The sequence below is a fragment of the Diachasma alloeum genome, unplaced genomic scaffold (genome assembly GCF_001412515.2).
Source record: "Diachasma alloeum isolate Michigan unplaced genomic scaffold, Dall2.0 Dall_scaffold_00214, whole genome shotgun sequence".
Lineage (NCBI taxonomy): Eukaryota > Metazoa > Arthropoda > Insecta > Hymenoptera > Braconidae > Diachasma > Diachasma alloeum.
In genome coordinates this window covers 1,800,438-1,827,469 of record NW_021680379.1, presented here as the reverse complement: position 1 = coordinate 1,827,469, position 27,032 = coordinate 1,800,438, and the positions used below count along the sequence as shown (strand labels likewise).

The following is a 27,032-nucleotide window of genomic DNA, read 5'->3' as shown; positions in this document are numbered from 1 at the left end:
ATTCAAGAAAATGAATTGTTTTATTATTCTAAATAAATCATTTTTGCTTCAGAATGGAATCATTATAATCGTTCGCATTTAAGTTTCGGATTTGTTGTGTTATATCGATCCATTATGATCTAAAAAATTGTTCGCTAACGAATGGATGGAATTGAATCTTTTTTTTTAAATATAGGTATTGCTGAGCCCTATCGATCGCCATTAATTAAAATTTCATTGATCGATTAGTTTTTTTAACTTTTGAATTTTTTCGAAAATCTGTTGTCCCACGATAACTAAAAAAATGTTCTGAGTTGATTGAATGGTGGCTTAAAAAATTTGTTTGGATGTCCTTTTGACCGAGTTCCAAGATGAAGGCCATAGCAATAATCGTTATTTTGATTTATTTGAAAATGTGCAAAAATTTTGTATTTTTTGAAAATCAGAATTACGGAGATATCTTTGAATACTATGCCGCAAATGAATTCAATCATAGCTTAACATGTTTGTTTTACTGCCATTAAGTCGATGTTGAAAGATGACCACGATATCTATATTGGTTGAGTTGATTTTTATGATGATTGTTGAAAATTTAGAATTTTTCATGAATTTTCCTGAAAGTGAGCTTTTTGATGGTTTCTTCAAATGTGACGTTTCAAATTCATTCAAATAATTTTTTTATTAACATTTTATCGAAGGGCTGAGGGGAGATAGAACTTTAAAAAGGACAATCGGTTGTATAGAAGAAAAGGTATTATAAGAAAAATGATGATGATAACATTCAAATAAGTTGAAAATCTGACAAAATTAGTTAAAAAGCAATCTTATTCAATTTAGTAAAATAGTGAATTATACATGATGGAAGGAAATGATGCGTAAAATAACCATTCGAAAGCATATTGCTAGGTTATTAGCAAAAATAACTATTCTATATGCAATACAAGAGCAAATTTTCAGTTGTTTAACATCAAAGAAAGAGTTTTCTTATTTAAAAAAAATGACATTTCCATATATTTTGTGAAGGAAATTCGAAACCTGAAGAAACAAAAACGAATGTGTTTGTAAAAAAATGCGCCAAGAAAAAGTTTTGTTTGGTTCTCACTGAGAAGTAGAAATTTTTTTTAAACACAAAAAAATGAAATAGAAAGCCAAGTCAGGAATGTGATGAATAGTCTTATTATTGCACTGAGAGATTTCTATGAGAAAAATAGTTTCAAATCGAATGAGGATTTAAAAAAAATTCTTTATTTATTCATTATTAATTTGTCAGCACAAATAAAAGCTAGGGCCTAGTCACTTAGGAAATCAATAGACCACTCGACTGCACTGAGAGAAACATCTCCGGCCATAGTTACCGTAGCCCATGAGAAATTGTTGAGGACTTTTTGACTATAGTGCGATGGTGATGGAATATAGTCAGACGAATCATATTTTTCTCTCAGTGTGGAAATCAAGGAAGAAATCACCAGAAATCAATGGAAATCACTGGAAATCAAGTGACTTCCATTTTCGGTAGGGGAGGGTGTGCCTGTACCGCTCAGCGGGTAATACCGCTCACCCGATTTTCTCCGCAACCATCAACTTAAAAATTTCGTTCTGTTCCTGATCATGAAGAATTTGATGATAGGATGTGATTGTCGGAAAATTTTCAATTATTTACCATTTTAAATATGAAAAGACACGTAACGAAGTTTTGAGATCTTTACAGTGCAAAATTTGTGGACTTGTAATTAAGGTTTTTGATAGTTTCAAACACTGAATTCTCATATTTAACTGTGGTTATTCGATTCGTGGTACTTTCACCCGTAATTTGAGACCAATTCGAACTCAAAGCTCCACTCATGTCAATAATTATCAACAATTTTGTTGACGCCGAGCGGAGCCGGTAATACCGCTCATAGGATCGGTCACGTAGTTGCTCGACAGCACTCGAGTACATGTTAGGTTGCGGCGCGAGCGATACACGCAGAACCCTATGAGCGGCATTGGAATCGTGCCGAGCGGTATTACCCGACGGCGGGTAGTACCGCTCAATAGGCTCTCTCTTTTATTTTCAATCAATTTTGTGGATTCTAAGGAGAATTAGGCGTCTACACTTCGAGAATAACGAGGTCAATAGTTAAAGAAGTCACACAAATACGTTTTATATATTCAAGTTGAAATATAAAATATAAAACTGGCATTTCCCCTTAGGTGGGCGGTACAGGCGCACCCTCCCCTAGTGATTTCTAAAGATTTCAGGAAATCATCGGAAATCAATAGAAATTATAAAGAAATCATCTGATTCTGGAAATCACTGAGTCACTCTATTGAAGAGTGACCAGCCCCTGGAATAAAAATGATCACCAAAGTTGGAAACAGGAAAAGATGACTATAATTGGACTGTATTAACCATCAATTAACTTCAACCCTCCAAATGAGATGTAAATCGTCCAACTTGATGAAGAAAGCATGCATAAAAATAGTCTCAAAGTGACAGTGGGTAATGGTGTGTGGCAGGAGTGGCGAGTTCCCTGATAGAGTCCCGCATGAAAAAGAGAATAAGTGGGAGGGCAGGGGGTGTCGAGTTAAAAAAGGGAAACGGAAGTAAATCGTGTTCACCACGGAGAACGTCACGCGATGACGAACGAGATCGTGAGGGAGGCAATGGCTATGAGGGAGTGAGAGGAAAGGCCGGCGTCATCACGCGAGAAGTGGAAGTGACATCTGATAAAGGTGGTAATCGCATTAAGCGTCTCCTCCCCGGCACTGTACCCCTCTGCCTCCTCGTTTTGTATGTGCGACTCCACTCGAATTAACACTCTTTTCTCGCCTCGGTTTGCAATGCTCTCCCTCTCGAGTGCATACGTGCACTCTTCGCGGGACCCCCAGTTGTTGTTTATCGAAACCGGTATTTTCTCTCCCTCAAACGACTTTATTAGGGAAAAGAAAGAAAATAAAAAAATTTTTTTTTTCATCGCGAATGTATGAAATGTTGGAGAATTAATAAAATGTGACTCACCAGGCTCGAACGGATTCGGAGTAGCAGCCGGTTTCTGGATTCAACATTTTGCGGTCACTTTCGGTCCTGAAAAAATGTTAAACACTTCAGCTTATTATAAATTATTTACTTCATCTTGAAAACAATAGGTTATATAAACAAATAGAATTCTATCGAATTTTTCTATTAAATATTTTCTATACAAAATTTCAATAGAATCAACCAAAAACTAGTAGAAAGTTGAAAAGAAATCGGATAGATTTTTGCAACAAATTCGCTAGGTTTTTCTGTGAAATTTTTTCTGACTGTGTCGGAATGAATTCCATGGAATGAATCATTTTAATTATCTTCCCTCGAACTAAATATAATTATACTGATTTTCCAGCAAATCAAGTGCCACCACAAGCAGATGTTAAACCTTTGATTCCGAAACTCCAAAAATCACAATTCTCATATGTGTCTCACCCCCGGGGGATTACAATGTCCAGTTGAAGAGACATTCCCACACAGTCCATTGTCATGTGACCGAATGAAGGGTCGTACTAGTTATACACGTGAGGGTGGCCATGGAGTCCTCACGCGATGGCCAATATACAAACTGTGATATACACATGAATACGTAATACCATAGTAGACAGTGATTTCAATTCAACCCCTGGGCCGCCCTCGCACACGGACAGATGGGGTTCTCACGCGCCGGCTCCTACCCCACCTAACGTATACTCTTAATGTCGGACAGCCCGAAAACCACAGCTCTGTAATGTCGATGCGTAATCAGGGAGCGATAACGCCACTACGTGTTACTGTCAAAACACGCAAACATGAGGTTTGTGTATTCAAGAGTCACGCTGACACTTTTTTTTTCACGCTGTGATTGGGGAGGTTTTTATTAGTTGTGGGGAAGGTGTCAGGTGCTTGAGAACTTGTGAAACGTTTATCAATTAAAGGCCCACGGTGAGGCCAATAAATAGTGGGATTTATAAAAATTACGAATGGTATTGTTCAACCAAAAAAATAGTTTATTTAAATCAAATATAAATTTTTATTTGAAATTTTGCAGTTGTTTCCAGAATGTCGTTGTTAGACATGACGGAACTTGTAATGTTATTTTAAAAAAAAGATATGGTTATGTCAAATAAACAATTTATTGATTTCAAATAAAATGTTTACCACATTTGAGAAAACAATTATTTATTCCAAATAAATCATTTATTAGACTCAAATAAGCTGAACGAACGGATTGAATCAAATCGACGTTGGCTCGATTCAAGTTTTCAACCTAGTGAACTGATTCGAAGAATTGATTAAAGTCAAGTCAATGAATCGTCTTGGATCGAGTCGGAAAATTGGCTTAAATCAAGTCGAGGAATCGTCTTGAATCAAGTCGAAAGATCGAATTGAATCAAGTGGGAAATTGGACTTAACTTGAGTTGAAGAACCGACATGAATTAAGTCCAACAATCGCCTTGAATCGAGTTGAAAAATTGACTTGAATCAAGTCAACAAATCGACTTGAATCGAGTGGAAAAGTTGACTTGAATGAAGTCGAGGAATCAACTTAAATCAAGTCGGAAAATCAGCCTGAATCAAGTCGAAAAATTGATTTGGATCAAGTCGAAAAATCGTTTTGAATCAAGTTGGACGCAGCCTAAATCAAGTCAACGCGCTAGATGCATCACTCTTAGCAGCATAAATTACGTGGATCATCATGACTCAGTCGAACTTAGTTCAAACTCATTCTACGACTTGATCCAGGACAATTTTTTTGTATATGTTGACTCTCAACATGATCCTATGCTACTCATATACCAAGTCAAATTCGTCAACCTGATTCATGGACATTTTTCTCCTGTGAATGATGATAAAATATTCAGGTGGATTTTTTCACCCCATTTCGGCGAATCAATTAGCTTCCACAATATTCATTCATGTCTCACATAATAATTGAAGGTCAGCGAAAATCCGAAGGTTGAAAGAAGCATGGAAAATAGACAAGATTCGTCAGGATTACTGTGACAATTGTGAAAGGTAGAGAGGGGGAGGGGGGGGGAGAATGAGGTGAGTCGCCAGATCGTCGTGTCACGTTGATAAATGGCCTCAGAGCGAGGGGGTTGCGTCAGGTTCCTTTATATTTTTCCATTCATTCAATGCTGGTTTCGTCTCCACGTGCTTCACTCCCACGACTACTATACTTCCAGCGCGTCTTCACTCCAACTCTAATTTTCGATGATTTTTTTTTCTCCTCACTTCACTCACCCGCCCCTTCGACACGATTACTCATCGACAAAATCGACACCCAACTCCCTCCTCCACCGATCTGGTGAATAGGGTGAGGGACGGAAATTAGAGTGACGTTGGCGGAATATTATATCGAACCGTGGAAAAACGGCACTCTCATCAATAGGGACATGTCGTTTTTTTCCTATAATTTGTCATATTTTTGGTACAGATGGAGGCTCGATACAAAATCGTTAGGGGTAGAGATCTTTATACGTGGGTTTTAGTAGTTTATATTTCCTTTTTACTCAACGCTTGCTAGAAAATTATTAAATGTCAAGTGAGTTGGAGTTTATTTCTAATTTTTGAGGTCAAGAAAAACTTGGCAGTTCACCAAAGTATTTTGGGAGAAGTAAAAAAATCCTTCTAGAATTGCTCATTAATTGATCAAATATATTAGTAATAATTTGCAATAGTTCTTTAATATTTTGTGACAATAAGATCGATAGTTCTGATAAATAATTCTTAGGTATCAATTACTATGCAACTTCTGTGAGATTTCACTGATTTCAATGATGCAGAAGTCATTGATTTCAGTTGAATGAAGTCGATGAAATCATGGTGAGTCATGAAATCACTGATATTCATCCTCGCAATCGCTGAATTCATCAATTCAATGAAATCATTGAAATCACTTAAGTGAAATCGATTGCAGTTCTGATAAATAATTCTTAGGTTTCAATTTTTATTCAAGTTCTGTAAAAATTCAATGATTTCAATGATGCAGAAGTCATTGATTTCAGTTGGATCCAGTCGATGAAATCATGGTGGCTCATGAAATCACTGATATTCATCCTCGTAATCGCTGAAATCATCAATTCAATGAAAGCATTGAAATCACTTGAGTGAAATCGATTGCAATTCTGATAAATAATTCTTAGGTCTCAATTATTATTCACGTTCTGTGACATTCCACTGATTTCAATGATGCAGAAGTCATTGATTTCGGTTGGATGAAGTCCATGAAATCATGGTGAGTCATGAAATCACTGATATTCATGTTCACAATGGCTGTAATCATCAATTCAATGAAATCATTGAAATCACTAACGTAATCGAGTAAAATGAATTGCAATTCTGATAAATAATTCTTACGTCTGAATTACTATTTCAGTTCTGTGAGGTTTCAATGATTTCAATGATGCAGAAGTCATTGATTTCAGTTGGATCCAGTCGATGAAATCATGGTGAGGCATAAAATCACTGCTAATCATCTTTACTAAAATCGTTAATTCAATTAAATCATCGAAATCACTAACGTAATTGAGTAGAATCGATTGCAGTTCTGATAAATGGTTCTTCGGTCTCAATTATTAACCAAGTTCTGTAAGATTTCGATCATTTCCACGATTCAGACGTCATTAATTTCAGTTGAATGAAGTCGATGAAATCATATCGTGTCATAAAATCACTGATAATCATCCTTGCAATCGCTGGAATCATAAATCCAATGAAATCATTGAAATCACTAACGTAAGTGAATGAAATCGACTGCATTTAGTAGTCATGGAGTCACTCGATCTTAGAGGTTCCAACCACTCAGAAATCATCAATAAAGCCAAGTGAAGCTGACCATTTTCCACACGTCCATCCCCAGAAAACTGGGAAAAAAATCCAAACGATATGCAGAAGTTCACCACAAGTCGATTAAACGTGTAATTTGGGCTGTGTACCACGCAAGTACCGTGTCCCCGGGCCCGTAACTAATTACAGTATTTAGCAAGGAGTACGGCTCCCGTTGGGTTCCCATAACCTCGACGCGCCAGTGGAACAACACGATTCTCGGTGACATTCCACCGCGGGGAGGGGAGAGGGAGAATTTATATTTCTGCGTATTTGTGTTTAAGGACGTGTGTATTACATGTCGCATTGAAATCCGGATGACTTTCGGCAGGTGGCAGTTTTCGAAGCGCCTCCCCGCCCCTCGCTATGTCCTCCGGATTTCCCATGGGTTAATGGCATAACCGGGCATGGGTAAATATATGTATCGATAATTATAATTTGATACACCATCACCTGTGAAATTTAGAGCATTCCCATGGACATTATCCCCCCGTTGTAATAACATTTTGTAATGCATATTTCTTTTTTGAATTATTGCATGCATTGCAAATTATTGTAATTACAACCGTTGATTTTAGCATACATTCGAATTTATGGGGCGGGATGAGAGGGGAAATTTTCAACTTCTCGATTTATATCGAGTTATTTTAATGGCCCCAAAAATTGAAACTGAGAATTTCATGGTATCTTCATGTTTCATGACCTCTAGGAACTTTCTATACTGATGCACGGAAAAAAATATTCAATGAAAATTCCATATCCGTGGTTGGAGGAAATTTTACGAAACTGTCACGGAATTTTCCCAGAGCGTTTCGTAATTTTTACGTTAATGTCCTGTGAAAAATTACGATATCGTCACTTGAATTTTCTGAGTCGATTCCGTAATCAGTGAGCGAATTGTGAGTTCCGTAATTTTTACTGAACATTTTTCTCCACGTGGAAGGATTTAGTGGCTGTTAAGAAGGCTTCTTAAGGATATCCAAGTACTTTGTTCAAATTAGCAATTTGTTTTTCAATTCGAAGATGATTGTTTTGTATCAGGTCGGATTGTAGCAAGCCCTTATATGACCCTCATTGCCTGGCACGCACTTTTTTTACTTTTATAGTCTGACCTTAATTTTTTGATCCTAATATTCTGACCCTCTTCATTTAACCCTAACATTCTGACCCTCATTCAGTTTTTGAATCTAATATTCCGACCCTCATTTTTTAACCTCCACTTTTTGACCCTTATATTCTCATACTTAGTGTATGACCCTTATATTACACTTGAGAGCTCTTGGTACAACCCGGACTGATAGGAACTGATCATCCTCGAATTGAAACACCCATCCCCCACTCGAGTATAAAATACATTGATTGAAGTATATCTTCTCTCTATATTATGAAAATCCAAATAGACTTCTGGTGATAAAAATTTGGTACTGGAAATTAAGACTTCGAACTTAAGGGGCACAAGTGTCAGATCACGGGCCCAAATCAGGGACATGGGGGTCAAAATTTAAGGGTCAGAATGTAAGGGTCATCAGGGTTAAAACAAGGCTCACGAGGGTTGTAATGAGGGTCAGATTAAGGAACCTAATGAGGGTCACAAGGCTCAGATTAAGAATCACAAAGGTGAGATTGAAGGTCCAACACAGGGTCATGGGGGTCAAAAACTAAGGGTCACAAGAGTCGAAATAAGGGTCTTAATATCTCTCTATGTTGTAAAAAATCCAAATCAACTTTTGATGATGAAAATTTGGTGCTCGAAATTAAGACCCCAAAATTAAGGGTCCAAATAAGGGTATAATGAGGGTAAAAATGAGGATCACGAGGGTCAGATTAAGGGCGACAAGGGTCAGAATAAGGATCATGGGGGTCATATATCAGGGTTGGCGAGCAGAGCGAGCTGGGGGCGTAGCCCTCTAGTATACTTAGAATAATATGTTTGAATCAAGTATATATTATATACTCGAATCAACAAGAATATACTTCAATCAGGTTTACGCATATACCCATCCAGTCAGCGCCGGAATTTCCGAATTACTTATTGAAATATGAAAATTGAACGGTTGATGAATGGAGACACATTGTTAATTTTGCAGAAAATTTCGGAAGAAAAAAAATACAAGGAATAGACATAAACACCGTGGCGCTAGTACTGCAAAAAAGAGAGTCCAAGACAAAACAAGAGGACCCTCTCAAAATTACGAAACAAAACGAGAGAACTGTGATTTTTGTCTTGTCTTGACTTGTGGCATCACTAACAACAATTCTCCTCGCTCGTTGAAAAATGAAAGAATAAATAAATAAAAAAAGAAAATTAACAAGACATGTGAGAAGATAAAACTCATTCCCCAGAGAAGATCAAAGTCCAAACATGTTTGGCGTATGTGGCTGTGTGGGTGTTTGTTCGTCAGCATTGGTGGCGAGTATGAGTCTTGGTATAACAAATCGTCCTTTTAATCACGCAGTCGTTCACGCTCGAGTCATTTGGCTTAATGGTGGCCTCTTGTTTGGTAGTGGTAACCGGCAACGCGGTAGGTTACGAAGAGAGGCAATTTTCTCTCATCCTCGTCTCGCTGTATATCCGTCTCACAAAATGGTTGAGATTTTGCTGCTTGGGTTATTTTTGTTTAAACCGCCAATCATTAGTCAAGTGGCTCACAGGTGTTAAGGGCGACCCGTTGGATTGGCTTTTACGTGTGTGAAATATTCATGCCTTGGGATTGAAGTCCGGGGATATCATTACTCTTGATGAAAGTTTGACGTTTCTCAGTCGACTCTTGCCCACCCATGATATCGCCTTGACTCTTTTTAACTCCATTATATCGAAGTGGGCACGTTACGGGGTCCTTGGAGCTTCGGATAATTATTGCTCAGTTTAATTGAACAAACACTTTTTCCAGGGAATTTAGTTCAGCGAAAGTGAGATTGAAATAACTGATTTGATTTTGATTTTGGCGAAACATTTTTATTCATTTTATGAAATTTTCTTTAAAATTAGAGTAAAAAGTTGACACTCTCAGTAATTTTAAATTTACAGTTTTTAATTGAGACATATTTTTTCTTATTTGAAGACAATCCCAGCTGTGGAATTCAGACTTGGTGGATTTTTTAATCAAGAACATGCAGTTTTGCAAAAGAACATGTTCATTCATGAATTGATGATTTTCCCCTTTCCAAAATTAATCTACTCGTGTTTATAAATTTTTTGGTATTCAAAACAAATCACCTGACTTCTAGATCCAATTAACATTGAATTAATGTTCAATTATTCCGGAATTTTATCCCTTACTCCGTTAAAAGAGAAGAAGAAAAGAGAATATAAAAAATTAGGGTGCCAATCCGCTAAAATTTTCACAAGGAGCTTCGCACTCCATGCGATATTCCACGTGCATGCGAGGAACATGAACGAAGTTGGTGTGCCATCGCCGGTCACATTGAAGAGAGAAAAAATGAAACCAATGAAAAATGATGGATTCTCAACACAAAGTGAGCTTGTGCATACGTGAAATTGGAAGGTTGACTAATCGACGTTCTACAGTTTCTACCAATTCATTTTTCAAATCACAGAGGTCACCACTTAGTAAAGAAGAGCAGATGAAAATTTACTGAGTGGCACTTTAAAATTTGGAGCAGGCCCACCAGTTTTTCGTCTCGAGTGCCATAAGAATACGATTTCTTAAACTAGTTTCTAATGAGCGGAAGAAAGTCGGGTGCACTACATAAAATTTTGGAGAGAGGTAGTCTGAATTATAATTGTCAGAATCCAATTTGTAGAGAGTATTCTCCATTTTTTGTGCCCGCTTCGGTACGTCTCATGCGCTGGTGAGAAGGTACACTAATTCAGCAGCGAAGCGGCAAATCGGGTTAAGTCGATTTTGACCTTTGGTCAGTTTTTTATGAATATCTCGGAATCTAAGAGAGATAGAAAAATTTTCCTTACAACCTTTTTTATAGTCCTCAATCGGCTCTACAAAAAAGGTCGTGACAAAAAAATTTCTATCCCTTTTAGATTCCGAGATATTCGTCAAAAACTGGCCAATTGTCAAAATCGAGGTTTAGACTGGTTAACGGGGACATATAAACATTAATAAACTCTGAAAGCAGAGGACGATTGCAAATCGTTTGGTAATCAATGGTACACCAATACCACAGGCCATCGATTAAATTTGAATATACGTAATTAATAACAAAAAATTATATATTTTCTTTTTGGGACTCTCCACCAACTACGTCCTTGTCGTGAGTCCTGGGTCACGCCAAGAGTTGGTGAGGATTGAATTCTTCACCAGTAACTATTGGTTCCTTTAAGAACTTGGTTACCTCATTGACAGAAAAGAATTTGAATTCTTTAAAATGAAGGTATATCCATATGAAATTAATGTTATTGTATAGTCGTAAGAAAGTACGACAGAGTTGAGGAAGGAATACTTTATATCCATTGAAATTTAAATTTATTTTTAAACAACTGATGGATATAATCAGAAACGACCACAGCAATAGTGCACTCATGACCCCACGACTTATAAGTTTCGCATCAAAGTAGTACATACTACCTTTGGTGATATTCAAATTCTATCGTTATACCAATCATTACCAAACCATTTTTAAGATGGTTTTGAATACTAGATGTCGAACAAATGAATCGACCCGGCAAACTATGTTTTAACCAGAATCGACTTGACCCGGTTTATCGCTTCGCTACTGTATTTTTGAGAGATTTTTCTCTCCGTGTAGAAACATGATAGATGTTTCGCTGCTGGAATGAGAGAAATAGTTTCTACTATCATAAAATAGTAGAATACGTCAAGACCGATATTTTATATTACGAAACATAAAGAAAATGTCATCAAATAATAGTAATCATCCTCTTCATCACGGAAAAATCTACAAACTCAATGTACAGTTACTGTAGCGATAATGAGTTCCCTTTTTCTTCCTGGTTAGCGTTGATTAAATCTCGGAACTGTGGGAATTCCAACGAAATTATAAATTCGAATCGAGCCCAGAGACGCGAGAAATCACATGGCAATCACGACACTAGGGCTACCGTGACGCGTATCGAGTATAAATCGTGAGGATCGTCACACCAGGGTAAATCGTTGAGCGTATATCCCATATATACCGAAAAGCGGAAGCCCAGGGGGTTCCCCCGCGTACGTCGGGGTCAAACCTACCGGAACACCGGAACCGGAAGGGTGCGGAGCCTCCGTTCGCGGACGTCGACTATGGAATCGGTGACTCGCACTGATTACTCGAGTTGGTGAAATTGTTTCGAGAGTTTTACGGTTCTCTTTTTATCTTGAAGAGTTGAGGTGTGATTGTGATCGGAGATCTGATGAGGAAAATCAATGCCCAAATGACAAATATCATTTCTGAAATCAAGAATAATTTGTTATTGTTTGAGAACTTGATGCGATTGGAGATAACTCAAATATACGAAACATCATATTTCTATATTTGAGAGTATTTTGACCTTCGACGATAACCAAGAAGCAGGGCGTACGCGTTTAACCAAACATAACCTCATTTTCCCTTGCGCATTTTTTATAATGTTGAGGATGAGTAACCTATCAAGTAGACAACCCAGTCGAAGAGATAAATAAAATTGACTAAATAAATCATTCATATTACAAATTATTTTTCTCATCAATTTAGGAGTGTTATGGCGTACTTTTCCGGTCTCAAAAACAATAATTAAAGAAAATGTTCATAAATAATGGAGGACTTGTGACTGCGGTGGTAACAGTCGAATTTTGATCGGGCAACATCGCACGGTTCGGCTAGTAGTGGGGTTGTAACAGTGAGATGAATGTTTGTGTGTTATACGTGTCCATATGCTTCCAGCACTGAATTATCGTCATCGACTTTACCGACCTCGATCAGCTGTTGTGCGGTGTTGTCGCGTTCCTCGACTCGTAATGGCGGTCAAATTTTTTTTACAGGAATTCGGAAATCAATCGAAGATATCACGCCTGTATGGCCTGGTCCTCTACTTGTTCTCGCCGCCGATAGATTCTCCATAGTCTAAAGTAAATGGCTTGTGTTTTTTTTTCAATATCCTGAGTGTCTAACCCATGCAACATCTCGATCAAAGTTCACACGGTCACGTTTCTTCCCTAAGCGTAATGATACAAGAAGTGATATTCAGAAATTAATTTCTCACCAGGATGCCCCGATGGAAGGATTAAAATTATTAATAACGTGTGGCTCAAACATGAACCTGGCATATGAGACAATATTAAAATTATGATGAATCCCATACTAACTAAATATTAAAATTATGGTGAATACCATAATAACGCGCCCGGGCAGTATAGAGTGAATTCGGCAACGCTCGGGCCTAAATAACACGGCGGCGATTCCCTGCGGAGGTGACCAATGTCACATGTTCTCATATGGTGACCAAACTAGGGTTAAGCATCGCCCATAGATGGCGCAGCTGCATAAGCAGTTTTTCGCCGAGTGACCCCCCAAAACGAAACCATAGACATATCCCCGTCAAAAACCACAAAATGATGTGAACACAGAGGAAGACAGATCATCGGCGGACGGAAGTTGGCCCATGGAGGTGGAAATGGAAGGTAATAACGACGTCACTCGGTGTGCCGCTTATCGAGATATCGTTGGCTCTCCTCGTTTCCGCAATTTCCACACTGTTTCCCCTCCCGCTGATGCCGCCCGTCCGAAGGCCCTCACCCGCTTCGTCATCCAATCCCGGTATTCTGTCGCCATGGCGCACCGGTACATAACATCATACATACACGCATAGATGCTTAACTCTCCGCAGGGTCTGAAATGGGTGGACACACGTACCGGCCTGTAAATCCCGGGGTACAAAGGACCGACGGAAGCGGCATGGCATATGCCAAGTGGCGCGCGAACGAAAATACCATCGGCCGGGAGAAATTTTATTTTCATATTTATTTACTCTTTTTCAGTGATAACGAGAGGTTGAAATACATTCGAATGAGTATGGGGGTGTGGCAAATTATTGATGCCCAATTTTTCGTTGATTTGAGGTAATGGGGATGGGGAGGAGTGATGGGAATTTAATGAAGCCAGAATTGCGATAAGAATTGATAACATTGGAAGCTCGCTGATGAATACATCGTCATTTCTGGAGTATTTGTTATTCTTGGATAGGGACGAAATTTCAAACAGTTTGCATCATAAAAAAATTATAGAATAGGTTACAGGGTTGGAAAAAATTGAAATTTCATCGAAAATAGCGACAGTAGTGGTCATACGGATAGCGTTCGTCTCCGGCAGTCGTAGTTGCCATTAATGAGACTTCTTCATTACTAATGTCATTCGTTAACTATTAATGACTCTTATTTGGTGGATAATGCCGTCCATTCGTATTTTTCAGGATTGGCTGAGAATTTTTTTTTTCCTTTTTTTATTATGCAAATATTTGATAACAACAAGTAATTTCAACAGAAATTTTCAATTTTCTACTGTGAAAACATCGTTAAAAAAATTCAAATCATTTTCTACTGAATTTTTGAAATATTTCGCCTCCTGAATTTAAGGTTTTTCAAATTTCCAGTTAGTCCATAATTGAATGGAGAGCGAAATATATGTTCGTTATACATTTCCACATCTATTGAGACCTTTTCGAGAGCAGAAAAATATCTTCATTAGTTATTATTGGCTATTTTATCAGCCTCCGCGTTTGTGAATATGTTTAATGTTAATAAAAAATCTGTCCTCTTCACATCTTCGAGTAAACACCTCGAAGAACCCATTGTAGTCGTTTATGACTCCTTGTAGAGTGCGAGGCTGTAAAAAAGACTCATTTCCCTTAGGTGGGCGGCACATGCACCAGCTCCTCTAGTTGGTGAACTTCAACAACTCGATGAATAGTAGGGGAGGGTAGGAAAAAACGGACCGGGAGGGCAAAACGGACCACTGACAGAAAATTGGTAATTTTTGTTTTTTTTTCTTTCCTTCAAATCAGGATCACTGAATGTGTTGAATTAAAAGTGAGTTTCCTGAATCGTAACCGTCACAGGGGTTTTATAGGCAAGAAGTGTCATCGAACCGCAATTTGATCAGATTCGCCAATCACCTCAAACCACAAGAGACCTTGAATTTTTGTTTTTGGTTCCATTTGGAAGCAAAAACAAAAATTATCCATTTTCTGTCAGTGGTCCGCTTTACCCTACCCTCCCCTAATGGTATTTGGTTAATTCATCCCAGAATAATTCATCCCATGACAATTCATCCCAAAACAAATTCATCCCACGGCAGTTTCATCTCATTTTTTTATTATTACTGTTTGGATAAAGAATACGCTTGGCTGAAGCGCGTGACTTATCGGATTAATTTTCAAGTTTTGTACTGATTTTGTAAACTGATGCTGTGGTCTATTACTTGTGGCCTTTCTGGCGAATATTAGTTGAGACGGATATCGTGAAGTATCTGATTGATTTTGATGTTGTGTTTAGTGCCTTTTTCTGTGTAAATAAAGTTAATATTTTTCTTTCCCTGAATTATTGTTGTGACCGTACAAAATTCCATTGGAATTTGATGTTCGTGATGAAATTGTCGTGGGATTGATTTGCTTTGGGATGAGTAGTCCGGGATGAATTCACCTAGAACGTCCCCTAATTAAATAATAATACTGTATAGTTGAATAATTTCTCCGTGCTACCGGTTCAATATCGAGATTCAAGTTCAGATCTGCAAAGTTTAAAAAATTAATTCATTACAAAATGTCCGGAAACTTGGGGTCAAATGGGACTCAAATGAAAGCTCCAATATTAGATGATAAAAGCTGAAAGGCATTTCACTGCACAAAAAAAGCGAACGTTCTTGAATATCGTTAAATAACAATCAATGCACAAATTAAAAAATTCGGTGGCACACGGACTCAAACCAAGGTCGACCGAATAATAGCCCAGGAATAATACAGAAAATCAATATATCGGCCGATTAAATATCTTGAATTCAAATTCATTCAACCTTTAAACCATCACAGCATCTGTTTATGATGAATCATGTAATTTCACGGGATTTTGAGATAATTAATTGACAATCAAACAGCCTGGGTTTGAGAATTGTTTACATCCCACATATTGGTGAAAGTACAATGACAAGGTTTTGGGTAAGTTATTGTCCCTACTAAATACTCGGAGACTCTTTGTGTACAGGCACGTGGACACCAATACCCTGCAACTGCTACACAGTTACTCCCCGTGTACACAAAGACAAGGTGGTACCGCGCAGTAACCTCCATTCGTCCGAACGGTCTGGAAGTTCCATATTTTAGAGGCGATTATTTCATCAAATAAACAAATGTCAAATGGGAACTATTTTATGTTGAAATATATAGGGGAGGGTGGGGTAAAATGGACACTTTAACACTTTGGTCACAGGGAAATTCATGATAAATTAGAAATTTTCAACAATCATAAAAATCAAATCAACCAATATAGCTATCGTAATCACCTTTTAACTTCGATTTAACGGCATTAAAACAAACATTTTAAGCTATGTTGAATTTATTTGAAGCAGGATATTCAAAGATATCACCGGAATTCTGATTTTCAAAAAATACCAAATTTTTTCAAATTTTCAAATCGATCAAACGAACGATTATTGCTATGGCCTTCATCTTCGAACTCGGTCAAGGGGACATCCAAACAAATTTTTTAAACCATAATTCAATCAATGCAGAAAATTTTTTTCGAGTTATTGTGGGACAATCGATTTTCGATAAAATTCGAAAATCAAAAAAACTAATCGATGAATTAAAATTTAATCAATGGCGATTGATAGGGCTCAGAAATACCTACATATAATACAAAAAATCCAAAACTTAAATTTGAATAATTACAAAACTTCCATTCGAAAGCAAAAATAATAAAAACGCGTTGTACAAATAAAAAAATTGATGTTGAACCAGGATAATAAGGATAAAAGAAGGGAAAATGGACACTTTAAATTTTTTTTAATGCTCACAATTTCGAAACAAAACTATCAATTTAGAGTCATCAGAAAAGGGCATAATTTTTCTTTCCGTTGGAAAATAATTACCTAATTTCAATAAATCACTAGGATTTCAAAAAAGTAATTCATCGAAAGTATTCATTTGGTGCTACTCACCCCCTCTTTCATAAATTAAATTTTTACGGAGAAATTATTGAAATCCAGTGCTTACGTTTGAAAAGTTTGATAGCTAAAAAATACAACAATTTCAACATTTCGTTTATTTAATCAAACGTGTCAAAAATTCTCGCAGGGACTAGATAATGACGTCACACCTCCCTACATTTCGCAGTTGAGCCACTACGCGGCGCTACTTTCGTTCCAGCATTGGGAATAAAGTGTACACAAAGACCAGCTGGGACGACGTTGTAACCTCCATTCGTCTGAACTGTCACAGTTCCACATGTTTGCGGCGATTATTTCATCAAATAAATAAACGTCAAATGGGGACTATTTTTGTGTCGAAATGTACATCATTAAGCTTTTCATTCGCACACAAAATGTTAGTTCTTGGAAGCGATAAAAACGCTTTAAAAAAAGGTGTTTCTGTTGAGAAGCACATTTTTTAAAATGTTTTTAGCGAATTTAGATTAAATAATGTCTCTTTATGTTATTTTTCGGAAACAATACGTTGCGAGACACTTATTTAGATTTTATAATAAAAAAAAATCGAAAAGTGCATGTGTAGAGATATGGAAGGGCAAAATGGCCACTTCTGACTTTTCTTTAATGTTCATAAATTAAAAGCAAAATTATCAATTGAGCGCAGTTTAGATTCATCACAAAAGGGAAAAATCGTTCTTCTCACGGGGAAACAATTATCTAATTTCACTAATAATTCAATTACTCATTGACATTTCAAAGAAAAGTCCAGCGTCCAGTTTGACCTATTGATTCCTCTTTCATACACTCAATTTTTATGCAGAAATTATGCGTAATTTTTGCATAAAAATTGAGTGCATGATTTCCATGGAAATGAATTATGGAAATGTCTACATTTCAAAAAGTCCAATAGGTGGAAAATTCCGCAGTTTTATCGATCCGTTTATTTATAAAAATTAAATAAAAGTTACGAGAATTTTTCTCGGATTTACAGGGAAAAATCTCCTGTATTTTTCAGCAAAATTTCCTGTGATGGCGCCTGAATCTTCCCGGGCCTGTCTCATTGAACCCATTTGCCCGTGCTCCATAGTAACGTTTCTCATATTTTTTTCTTCGCGTAGTGGATCCTGAGAATGCGAAATTTGAAATTAATTTTTTTTAGACCTGCAATCCTCAGATTGCTAACAGACAGAGCCGACTAGACTTTTCATGATCACAGAAAATTTACGTCAACACAAGTGATAAGAAGTAGAAGTAGCAAAAAGAAGCGCAACTATAAATTATACATGATGGAAGGAAATGATGTGCAAAATAACTATTCGGGCGCATATTGCTGATTTATCAGCAAAAATAACTATAATATATGCCATACAAGAGCAATTTCCCACTTGTTCTAAAATTTTTTTGTGTCCTTAACATCACTGGTGAGTCCGAACCGTCGGCACAGAAAGAATTATCTTGGCTATGATTTTTTTTTTTATATCAAACTCATTTATACCGCTGGGATGAGCGTAATGCCTGCATTGTTAGAAATTTGGAACTGTTGAAATTTTTTGAAATTTCGTAGAAGATATTATCTTATGAAGGTAAATCGTATGAAAGTTTAAGTAGAATTCACGTAAATTCATGAGTCTTCAGTGGAACATGAATATTCAGGAACAAATTGATATGAATTTTCAATTTTTCCCTAAATTTTCCTGATTTTTCTGAATTTTCACAGAATAATTGAATTGATAAATCAAGTATTTTATTGATTTCAAGCTTATTTTAACAGAAAATCAATGGAATATTTGATTTTTCAATGACAAGATTTCCTGAAATTTCAATGAAACTTGAACACGGTAAAAACTTTCGGAATTTGGCACAGAAAATTCAGACAAAAATTTTTAACAGCGTGGGAGAAGTTCAAGAGAAGGAAATAATTTACACGGTTCAATTATCATTGAGAAAAAAGAAGTGTTCAGCAACACATTGTTCCCGAAAAAATAACAACAAAGAGCCATTTTTCAATGTAAATTTCCAACAATCATAATTGAAAAGATTAAAGAATTATTATAAACATCAGATAGGTGTCTAGCAACTTGCATTGTTCCCGAAAAAATAACAACAAAAAGACATTTTTTAATGTAAATTTCCAACAATCGTAATTGAAAATTACAGATGTCAAAATTTCACCAAAAACCGCAAAAAAATTAAAATTTTTTAATAAAAAACAAATAGGTGTCTAGCAACTTGCATTGTTCCCGAAAAATAATAACAAAGAGACATTTTTCACATAAATTCCCAACAGTCGTACTAGAAAATTGCGAAAAATGTCAAAATTGGGCCAAAAACCGCAAAAGAAATTTAAATTATTATAAAAATCAAATAAGTGTCTAGCAACTTGCATTGTTCCCGAAAAAAATCGTTTCACTGCGGGAATTTGAGGGGGTCCGCTCCGAATTCCTCGTGTGCATGTACTGGTGCCCATCCCTGTGGACCCCAGAGTAGTCGCGATTGGCTCAGTCCGTTGGCAATGAGAGGAGAGAAACTGTGAAAAAGGTTAGGAGGGAGATGAAACGACAATCGCAGGAAGACTGACGGAGAGGGGACGACAGGACAATGCCGGTGAGGACGAAAAACGGCACACCTGGCCGAGGGGCAACGCAGCTGCAGTCTTCAGCCCCCCGACTGCGCCAGGGGATGAAAAGGAGGAGAGGTAGAGAAGGGGTGCCGAGGCTGCTGCTGCTGCTGTTTCGGGGATACACAAAGGGGGTGGATGGATGCTGAGATTTCAGTTACGCTACGGTTTTACCCTCCCCCCTCCCCCCCGCCCCGCTCGCTCTCTCTCTCTCTTTTACACGGGAGATCCTGACGACTTTAACGAATGCAGAAGCGAGAACCGGAGCAAATATTATCGTAAAAGAAATAATAAACTGGATCAACTAAAGGGAATAGAACAAAATTGTTTTGATTTATCAATTATGTTATTTTTGAAAAAAAAAACACCTTTTGTCCCTCATTTTTAGGCAATTAATTAAATAATTTTCTTCATGTTAAAGAAAGAAAAAACTTTTAAAAACGAATTGTTTTTTTTTTTGTGAGAGAATGAGAAAAATTATTATTGCGTCAATTTTTTTCATTCCACTGTTCTTTTCGATGAAATCAAATATTCTTTTTTTCATTTTGTTCTATATTAACAAATAACTAGTGTTGCATTGCACAGGTCTAAATCAAGTGTATTTTTTTTTCTTCAATTGAACGAAGAATTGCATATCCGGTGTTCTGTCATTAATTTCAGATTAGTAGCGATCCTTCCTGAAGTTTAACCGCAGAAAAATTCAATACTTTTTTTTAAAGACAATTTGAGATGAATTTTTTAGTGAACTGAATTTATTTTAAATTAGACACATTGAGTGAAAACAAAATGAATGTAAAATTTGATATCACAAGAGCTCATGCTCCTGATACATTAATGTTGATGTCTCCTCGGTCGTAAGTAAATTATTTAGATTTTATTTTTCTCCTGAATAGTTTTCCTTAAACTGGACTTAAGGACTAAATTTGAACATGGACATGATCTAAAAAAAACATATTCGAACTCCTCAGACCAAAATTAGTCATCGTCATAGAAAAAAATGGAAATTTCAGATTTGACGAATACAATGTTTCCATTCAGAAACAAAAAGACAGAAGGAATCTTGTATTTCTACTATTGTCCCCGTTGTTGTTCTTTCTCAAATTTCGTCGTCAATTTTTCATTGTAAAAAGGATTGATGATCTTCTATCCCTCATTTTTAAGCAATTAATTAATTAATGTTCTTCACATTGAAAAAAAAACAAAATTTTTTAAAACCATTTGTTTTTTTTATGCGAGAAAATGAGAAAAATTATTATTGCATCAATTTTTTTCATTCCATTTTTCTTCTAGATGAAATCTGTAGTGAAGTGGTAGAACGAGGTAAATGCATTTTGCCTAGTGTCAGTTATCGATTAATAAATCATAAATGACAAGAGGTAGGGAAATTTTCATCGATATCTTTTTTGTAGAGCAAAATGGGAGCTACAAAAAAGATTTTTATAAAAATTTCGCTATCTCCCTTCCTTTACAAGATATTCACAGATAACGCATCCTAAGCAAAATTCACTTACCTCGTTTTACCACTTCACTGCAGAAATCAACTATTCTCTTTTTCAATTTATCCCACATTAACAAACAAAAAGGTAAAAAGAATCTTGTATTTCGTGGATTGTCTCAGTTGTTCTTTCTCAAATTTGGTCTTCAATTTTTCATTGTAAAAATGATTGAGAACCTCTCCCCTGAAGTACGATTTGCGCCCAATCGAATTCTTCCTCACAATTTTTTACCTCAATTTTTTTTCCAACACTTCTCGAACGATAAAAGAGGTGATGAGGAGGGTTTGGGGTGGGGTGTGACGAGTGCACAGTGAAAAATCATTCGGGGTCTATACTGCCACTTGAAGGGTGCTTCAACATCGAGGCTATGACGTACCTCTCGTGCTACCGGCTAGACTACTCGTACCAGAAATAAAAAAAGAAGGAGAAGAATTTGGTTAGGGTGAATGGCGGAATGCTTTCGAGGGCATTTGGATCTTGATATAATATTGATAGCATGAAATTACCCAAGTCAAACGCGCGAAAAAAGTTTTAAAATCATTTAAAATCATTTGTGAGGTCAGGAGGTGACGAATCAATTAAATTCCGTCTTTTGTCAGCGGAATCAATGAAAATATCTGATTCACCCTTTGAATAGTCGACACATTGATACTTTGGCCCCTCTTGAATCTTTTCATACCTTCGGATAAGGTGGAACCCACCACCCAACAGGTGAATATATTCAAATGACGATAAACTCAGCACAAAACTCTTTTCTTTCCTCAATATCCCTCTGTCTTTCCTTGTCTTCTCATTGTTTCCCCTATCCCCCTTTTCGTTGCGCATCGTTGACAATAAGAAGACGAGAGAGTGTGAATTTCTGTGAATGAGATGCGTACGGCCCTTCAAGGTCGACGATGATTGACGATTGTCCGATTTGTTTATAGACAGAAGACTGGTGTTATTCAACTGTGAGGGAAAAAAAAACTCGTCGTGATTGTATGGGTGTGAGATGTGCGTGTTAGAACTCTATTTGATCGTTGGTACAAAACGCAATGGGACCTAGGACACTCCCTTGTCCTAGAGGGTGTACTGGCTGTGGTTCGAGCTGGCGGGGCTCAACTGCAGCCCAGAGTTATTCAATTGATGTCAAACGCGTGCCACTGGGCTTTGTTGCGTATTATAAAAGGAGAAAAAACGGTTTAAAAACATGAGTGAAACCTGTAGCTTCTGATTGTCGGATCGAGAAAATGGGAGCGGCGGGATGCACTGGGGGAAATGGGGAAGGAAAACTGGAGGAGCGAGGGAATTATAACATTTGAGTCAATTAAAATTGAATATATTTTTCGTGGAGAAAAATTTTGTCGTTGGGTTTTGGGGAATTGTTGGGTGCGGAGGAATTTATGGGATTGGTTTTACACAATGGAGAGTTTGCCGGATGAAATTTAGATACGATATGGTGTTGAGTATAGTACAAAAGGAAAAATCTAGGATTTAGAATTCTCTAATACCGGTTACAATTTCGCACGGACACGAGATTCAGAGATTTTCAATTAAATTGGAATAAACAATTTGAATAAAAAAATCCATGGATACTGAATGTCATTCATATTATGTTTTTCCGAACGTTTCGTTATTGTAAATAACTAATTGAAATGGTTCAAACTGTTTTGGATAAAATTCTGAAAAGCAACAAATTTATCATGAATTTATATATTTATCGTGTAATTTACATTCAAGTTTATTTCGACTGGGCTTTGTTGCGTATTATGACGGGAGAAAAAACGGTTTAAAAACATGAGTGAAACCTGTAGCTTCTGATTGTCGGATCGAGAAAATGGGAGCGGCGGGATATTCCGGGGGAAATGGGGAAGGAAAACTGGAGGAGCGAGGGAATTATAACATTTGAGTCAATTAAAATTGAATATATTTTTCGTGGAGAAAAATTTTGTCGTTGGGTTTTCGGGAATTGTGGGGTGAGGAGGAATTTATGGGATTGGTTTCACACAATGGAGAGTTTGCCGGATGAAATTTAGATACAATATGGTGTTGAGAATAGTACAAAAGGAAAAATCTAGGATTTAGAATTCTCTAATACCGGTTACAATTTCGCACGGACACGAGATTCAGAGATTTTCAATTAAATTGGAATAAACAATTTGAATAAAAAAATCCATGGATACTGAATGTCATTCATATTATGTTTTTCCGAACGTTTCGTTATTGTAAATAACTAATTGAAATGGTTCAAACTGTTTTGGATAAAATTCTGAAAAGCAACAAATTTATCATGAATTTATATATTTATCGTGTAATTTACATTCAAGTTTATTTCGACTGGGCTTTGTTGCGTATTATGACGGGAGAAAAAACGGTTTAAAAACATGAGTGAAACCTGTAGCTTCTGATTGTCGGATCGAGAAAATGGGAGCGGCGGGATGCACTGGGGGAAATGGGGAAGGAAAACTGGAGGAGCGAGGGAATTATAACATTTGAGTCAATTAAAATTGAATATATCTTTCGTGGAGAAAAATTTTGTCGTTGGGTTTTCGGGAATTGTGGGGTGAGGAGGAATTTATGGGATTGGTTTCACACAATGGAGAGTTTGCCGGATGAAATTTAGATACAATATGGTGTTGAGAATAGTACAAAAGGAAAAATCTAGGATTTAGAATTCTCTAATACCGGTTACAGTTTCGCACGGACACGAGATTCAGAGATTTTCAATTAAATTGAAATAAACAAGTTGAATTGAGTAATTTACATTGAGTAATTTACATTCGAGTTTATTTCGACTGAGCTTTGTTGCATATTATGACAGGAGAAAAAATGGTTTAAAAACATGAGTGAAACCTGTAGCTTCTGATTGTCGGATCGAGAAAATGGGAGCGGCGGGATGCACTGGGGGAAATGGGGAAGGAAAACTGGAGGAGCGAGGGAATTATAACATTTGAGTCAATTAAAATTGAATATATCTTTCGTGGAGAAAAATTTTGTCGTTGGGTTTTCGGGAATTGTGGGGTGAGGAGGAATTTATGGGATTGGTTTCACACAATGGAGAGTTTGCCGGATGAAATTTAGATACAATATGATGTTGAGAATAGTACAAAAGGAAAAATCTAGGATTTAGAATTCTCTAATACCGTTTACAGTTTTGCACGCACAGAACTGTGATTTCGTAGATTTTCAATCACACGTTCAAAAATTCTTTGAAAAAATTCTAGCGCTGACACTGGCAATTTTATTGGATAATACATGAATTTTTCTCGTATTCATATGAAATTTCCACAGCAAACCCTCAAAATTCTACTAGAAACAACAAAAAATTTTACTAACAGCATTCGAATTTTTCCACAAAATCCTTCTCCGTTTATTAAATTTCTCAGCTGAATTCCGGGAGAAAAATTTGAAAAAAATCATGGATACCAAGCGTTATATTTGTTATATTTTGCAGAGACGAACACTAAATAAATAATTGAAATTGTACAAACTATTTTTTATAGAAGTCTAAGAAGCAACAAATTTTCAACTAATTTATGCATTGTAATTTACTTCATGAAAATGTTCTAAATATAGAACGACTCCTTCTGAAAAAATGGATTGCAAATAATTTATAAAAAGCAATCACAATCTTCAGAAATCACAATTTTTCAATTATTTTACAAATATTTCCTAATTTTTCGAAATGGATAATCCGATTCAGACCTTCAGTGGTGTTTAAATGGAAATTCTGAAATATTTAACACAAATATTAAAAACAATTCAACAATCCAAAGCGAAAAAATTAATAAAACAACGTGATTTAGAAAAAAATTCTCGATTTTTCATTTGAATAAAGAAGAGAAAAAAACTATTTGAAAATCATGAGACGAGATAAAAAATACTGTTTACTGCCTTTTTTTTCCTCCCACGTCGAGAAAAAACCATCGTTCGCAAAACATCAGAACCCACCGTGAGAAATTCGACTCCCCTATTGAAAATATTCCTGGAAAAAGGATTTCACCGATTTCCGAAAACGCAAGGTACCCTTCATTGAGTCCCCGCCGACCCACGCACCTCAGGATCTACCGAAAAAGTGTAGGATCGTCCGAGAATTTTTCTCACTCTCGCCGCATTTCCTGCTAAAAATCCCCGATCGGTTTTCGTATTTTCTGCTGTCAACCGAGATGATCGAAATGCGCCTGCACGCCTTGTCCCGAATTTTTTTTTCTCTCTCTTTTTTTTCCTGTTGCGGTGAGGCGAGAAAGCCACCACCATTCGACATTCGAAATATGACGAAATTATGATAATTCGTCCCTACTGGACTCACGCGTGCTCCAAGGTCCCCAGCGAATGAATGTATGCGTGCGAAGTCATTAATATTTATCGTCGTAAATTTGGGTTTTTAAATATCGGGTGAAAAGCGTGCAAATGACGCTATTATATAGCAGTTAAAATTTTCCAATATTCTCCGACATTTCTAGAACGAGTCCCCACCTCATGAATGAGAATAAAAATTAATCGAGGAATTTACATGATATCTGTTTACATTCGTGTAACAATGACGGTGAAAATATGTGGAATAATAAACACGGAATTGTGGATGCTGTCGATGACACCGATGGCTCGTGAGACGAATTCCGTGGGAGAAATGTGGAGAGGTCGGGCTCAAGTGTCACGTCCGTTTTCGTCGCTAACGAAACGTAACTGTTCAAATATTAGGTTTGGAAATAGCGAGTGGAGGCTGCGAGATTTGTTTTGCAGGTTTTTGGGAGGAGTTTCGTAATACAGTAGCTGTTTGCGGTGGCACTTGGTGCTTCATCAACACCTCGTCAATATTTTTTGAAAAAATATGTGAAAATGAAATGCAAAAATTGAAGTTTTTTTTTTAATTATAAAATAGAAATAATCGAAATTTCATCTAAAAAATTTTATAATAATAAAATACCCGGAAATTTAGGATCAACCGGCGCTCAAATAAAAGCTTCCATGTTCGACCGCAAGAGCAGAAAAGCATTTCACCAAAGAAAAAATAGCCAAAGTACTTGGATATCCTTAAATTTGAGCGATTACCAAGCTCCTATTCGGAAGCAAAAATGAAAAAATCCATTCACAATTTGAAAATGACACTTTTAAAACGTTATCTATTCCAAACTATAAATTAATTATGACATAACGTTATTTCATGCGATGAAACCCCGAATTGTGCCCCTCACGATGAAACCACATATTTACTCAACAAAAAAAAATTTTTTTCCTCCGAATTCCAGACATATTTTCTCAACCGATCACGCTGTCTAGCCTAGAGAGTTAATGATGCAACATTGAAACCCCCAGAGGCGGAATTCTATTCCCGAAGCGTGGTAGACAGTTGGGCGCCCGAGTTTTACCAAGAAGGATCATCAGAGGACGTGGGATACCTTCATACAGGTAGTCCGAGTTTCACCCATCAGTCGTATCGCTGGCCCCCTTCGAGAGAAGGGCCCAGCATCCGACAAAGATGAAAGGTGGGGGGGGGGGAGAGGGCAGTGGAAAAAAATAACACGGTGAAAAACGAAAAAATGAGAGTGAGAGGGAGAAAAATTCTGCCGGAGATTCACTTTATAAGGTACAGAGGGAGGGAGGGGGGGAGGGGGGGGCATCCACCCCTGTGCCCCAGGTTATATGGCCCCTAGTTTTGGTCGCGCGTGCACCTGGGCGAGATCCTGAAACCAAAGGATATAAAACGCAGGATTGGATACTGTCGGTTTTTAGTTTTTGTGGCCCCACCCTGATATACTTGTTCATTCCTGAGCCTCTAGCCGGATTATAATGTCTACGTCCTGACAGTTCGTATGTTGGACTCTTGTTTGAACTACTTTAGGTATCTGTAATTAAAAATGAGACCGCAAAGAAAAATATTCTACATCATCTAGCGAAAAATGGACAAAATCATTGTCTGTTGATTTTTATGATGAAAAATAACGCAAGAAAATGTTAGGATTAACATCAGGAAAATCTCTTGTTTATTAAATGTTTTAGGTGAATAATTCAGGTCAAGATTTAATGACTGATGAAGAGAGAATATTTTCAT

At 36.9% G+C, this 27,032-nt stretch overlaps 1 protein-coding gene across 1 annotated transcript in view; it reads right to left on the bottom strand.

Annotated features, from left to right (window-relative positions):
* The window catches only part of LOC107037235 (transcription factor Sox-2), a 167,604-nt gene that overhangs the window by 86,528 nt on the left and 54,044 nt on the right, over positions 1-27,032 (bottom strand). Inside the window, exon 2 of the mRNA XM_029126044.1 lies at positions 2,981-3,046. Coding sequence (XP_028981877.1) covers positions 2,981-3,046 — 66 coding nt within the window. The remainder of the gene's footprint in view (positions 1-2,980; positions 3,047-27,032) is intronic.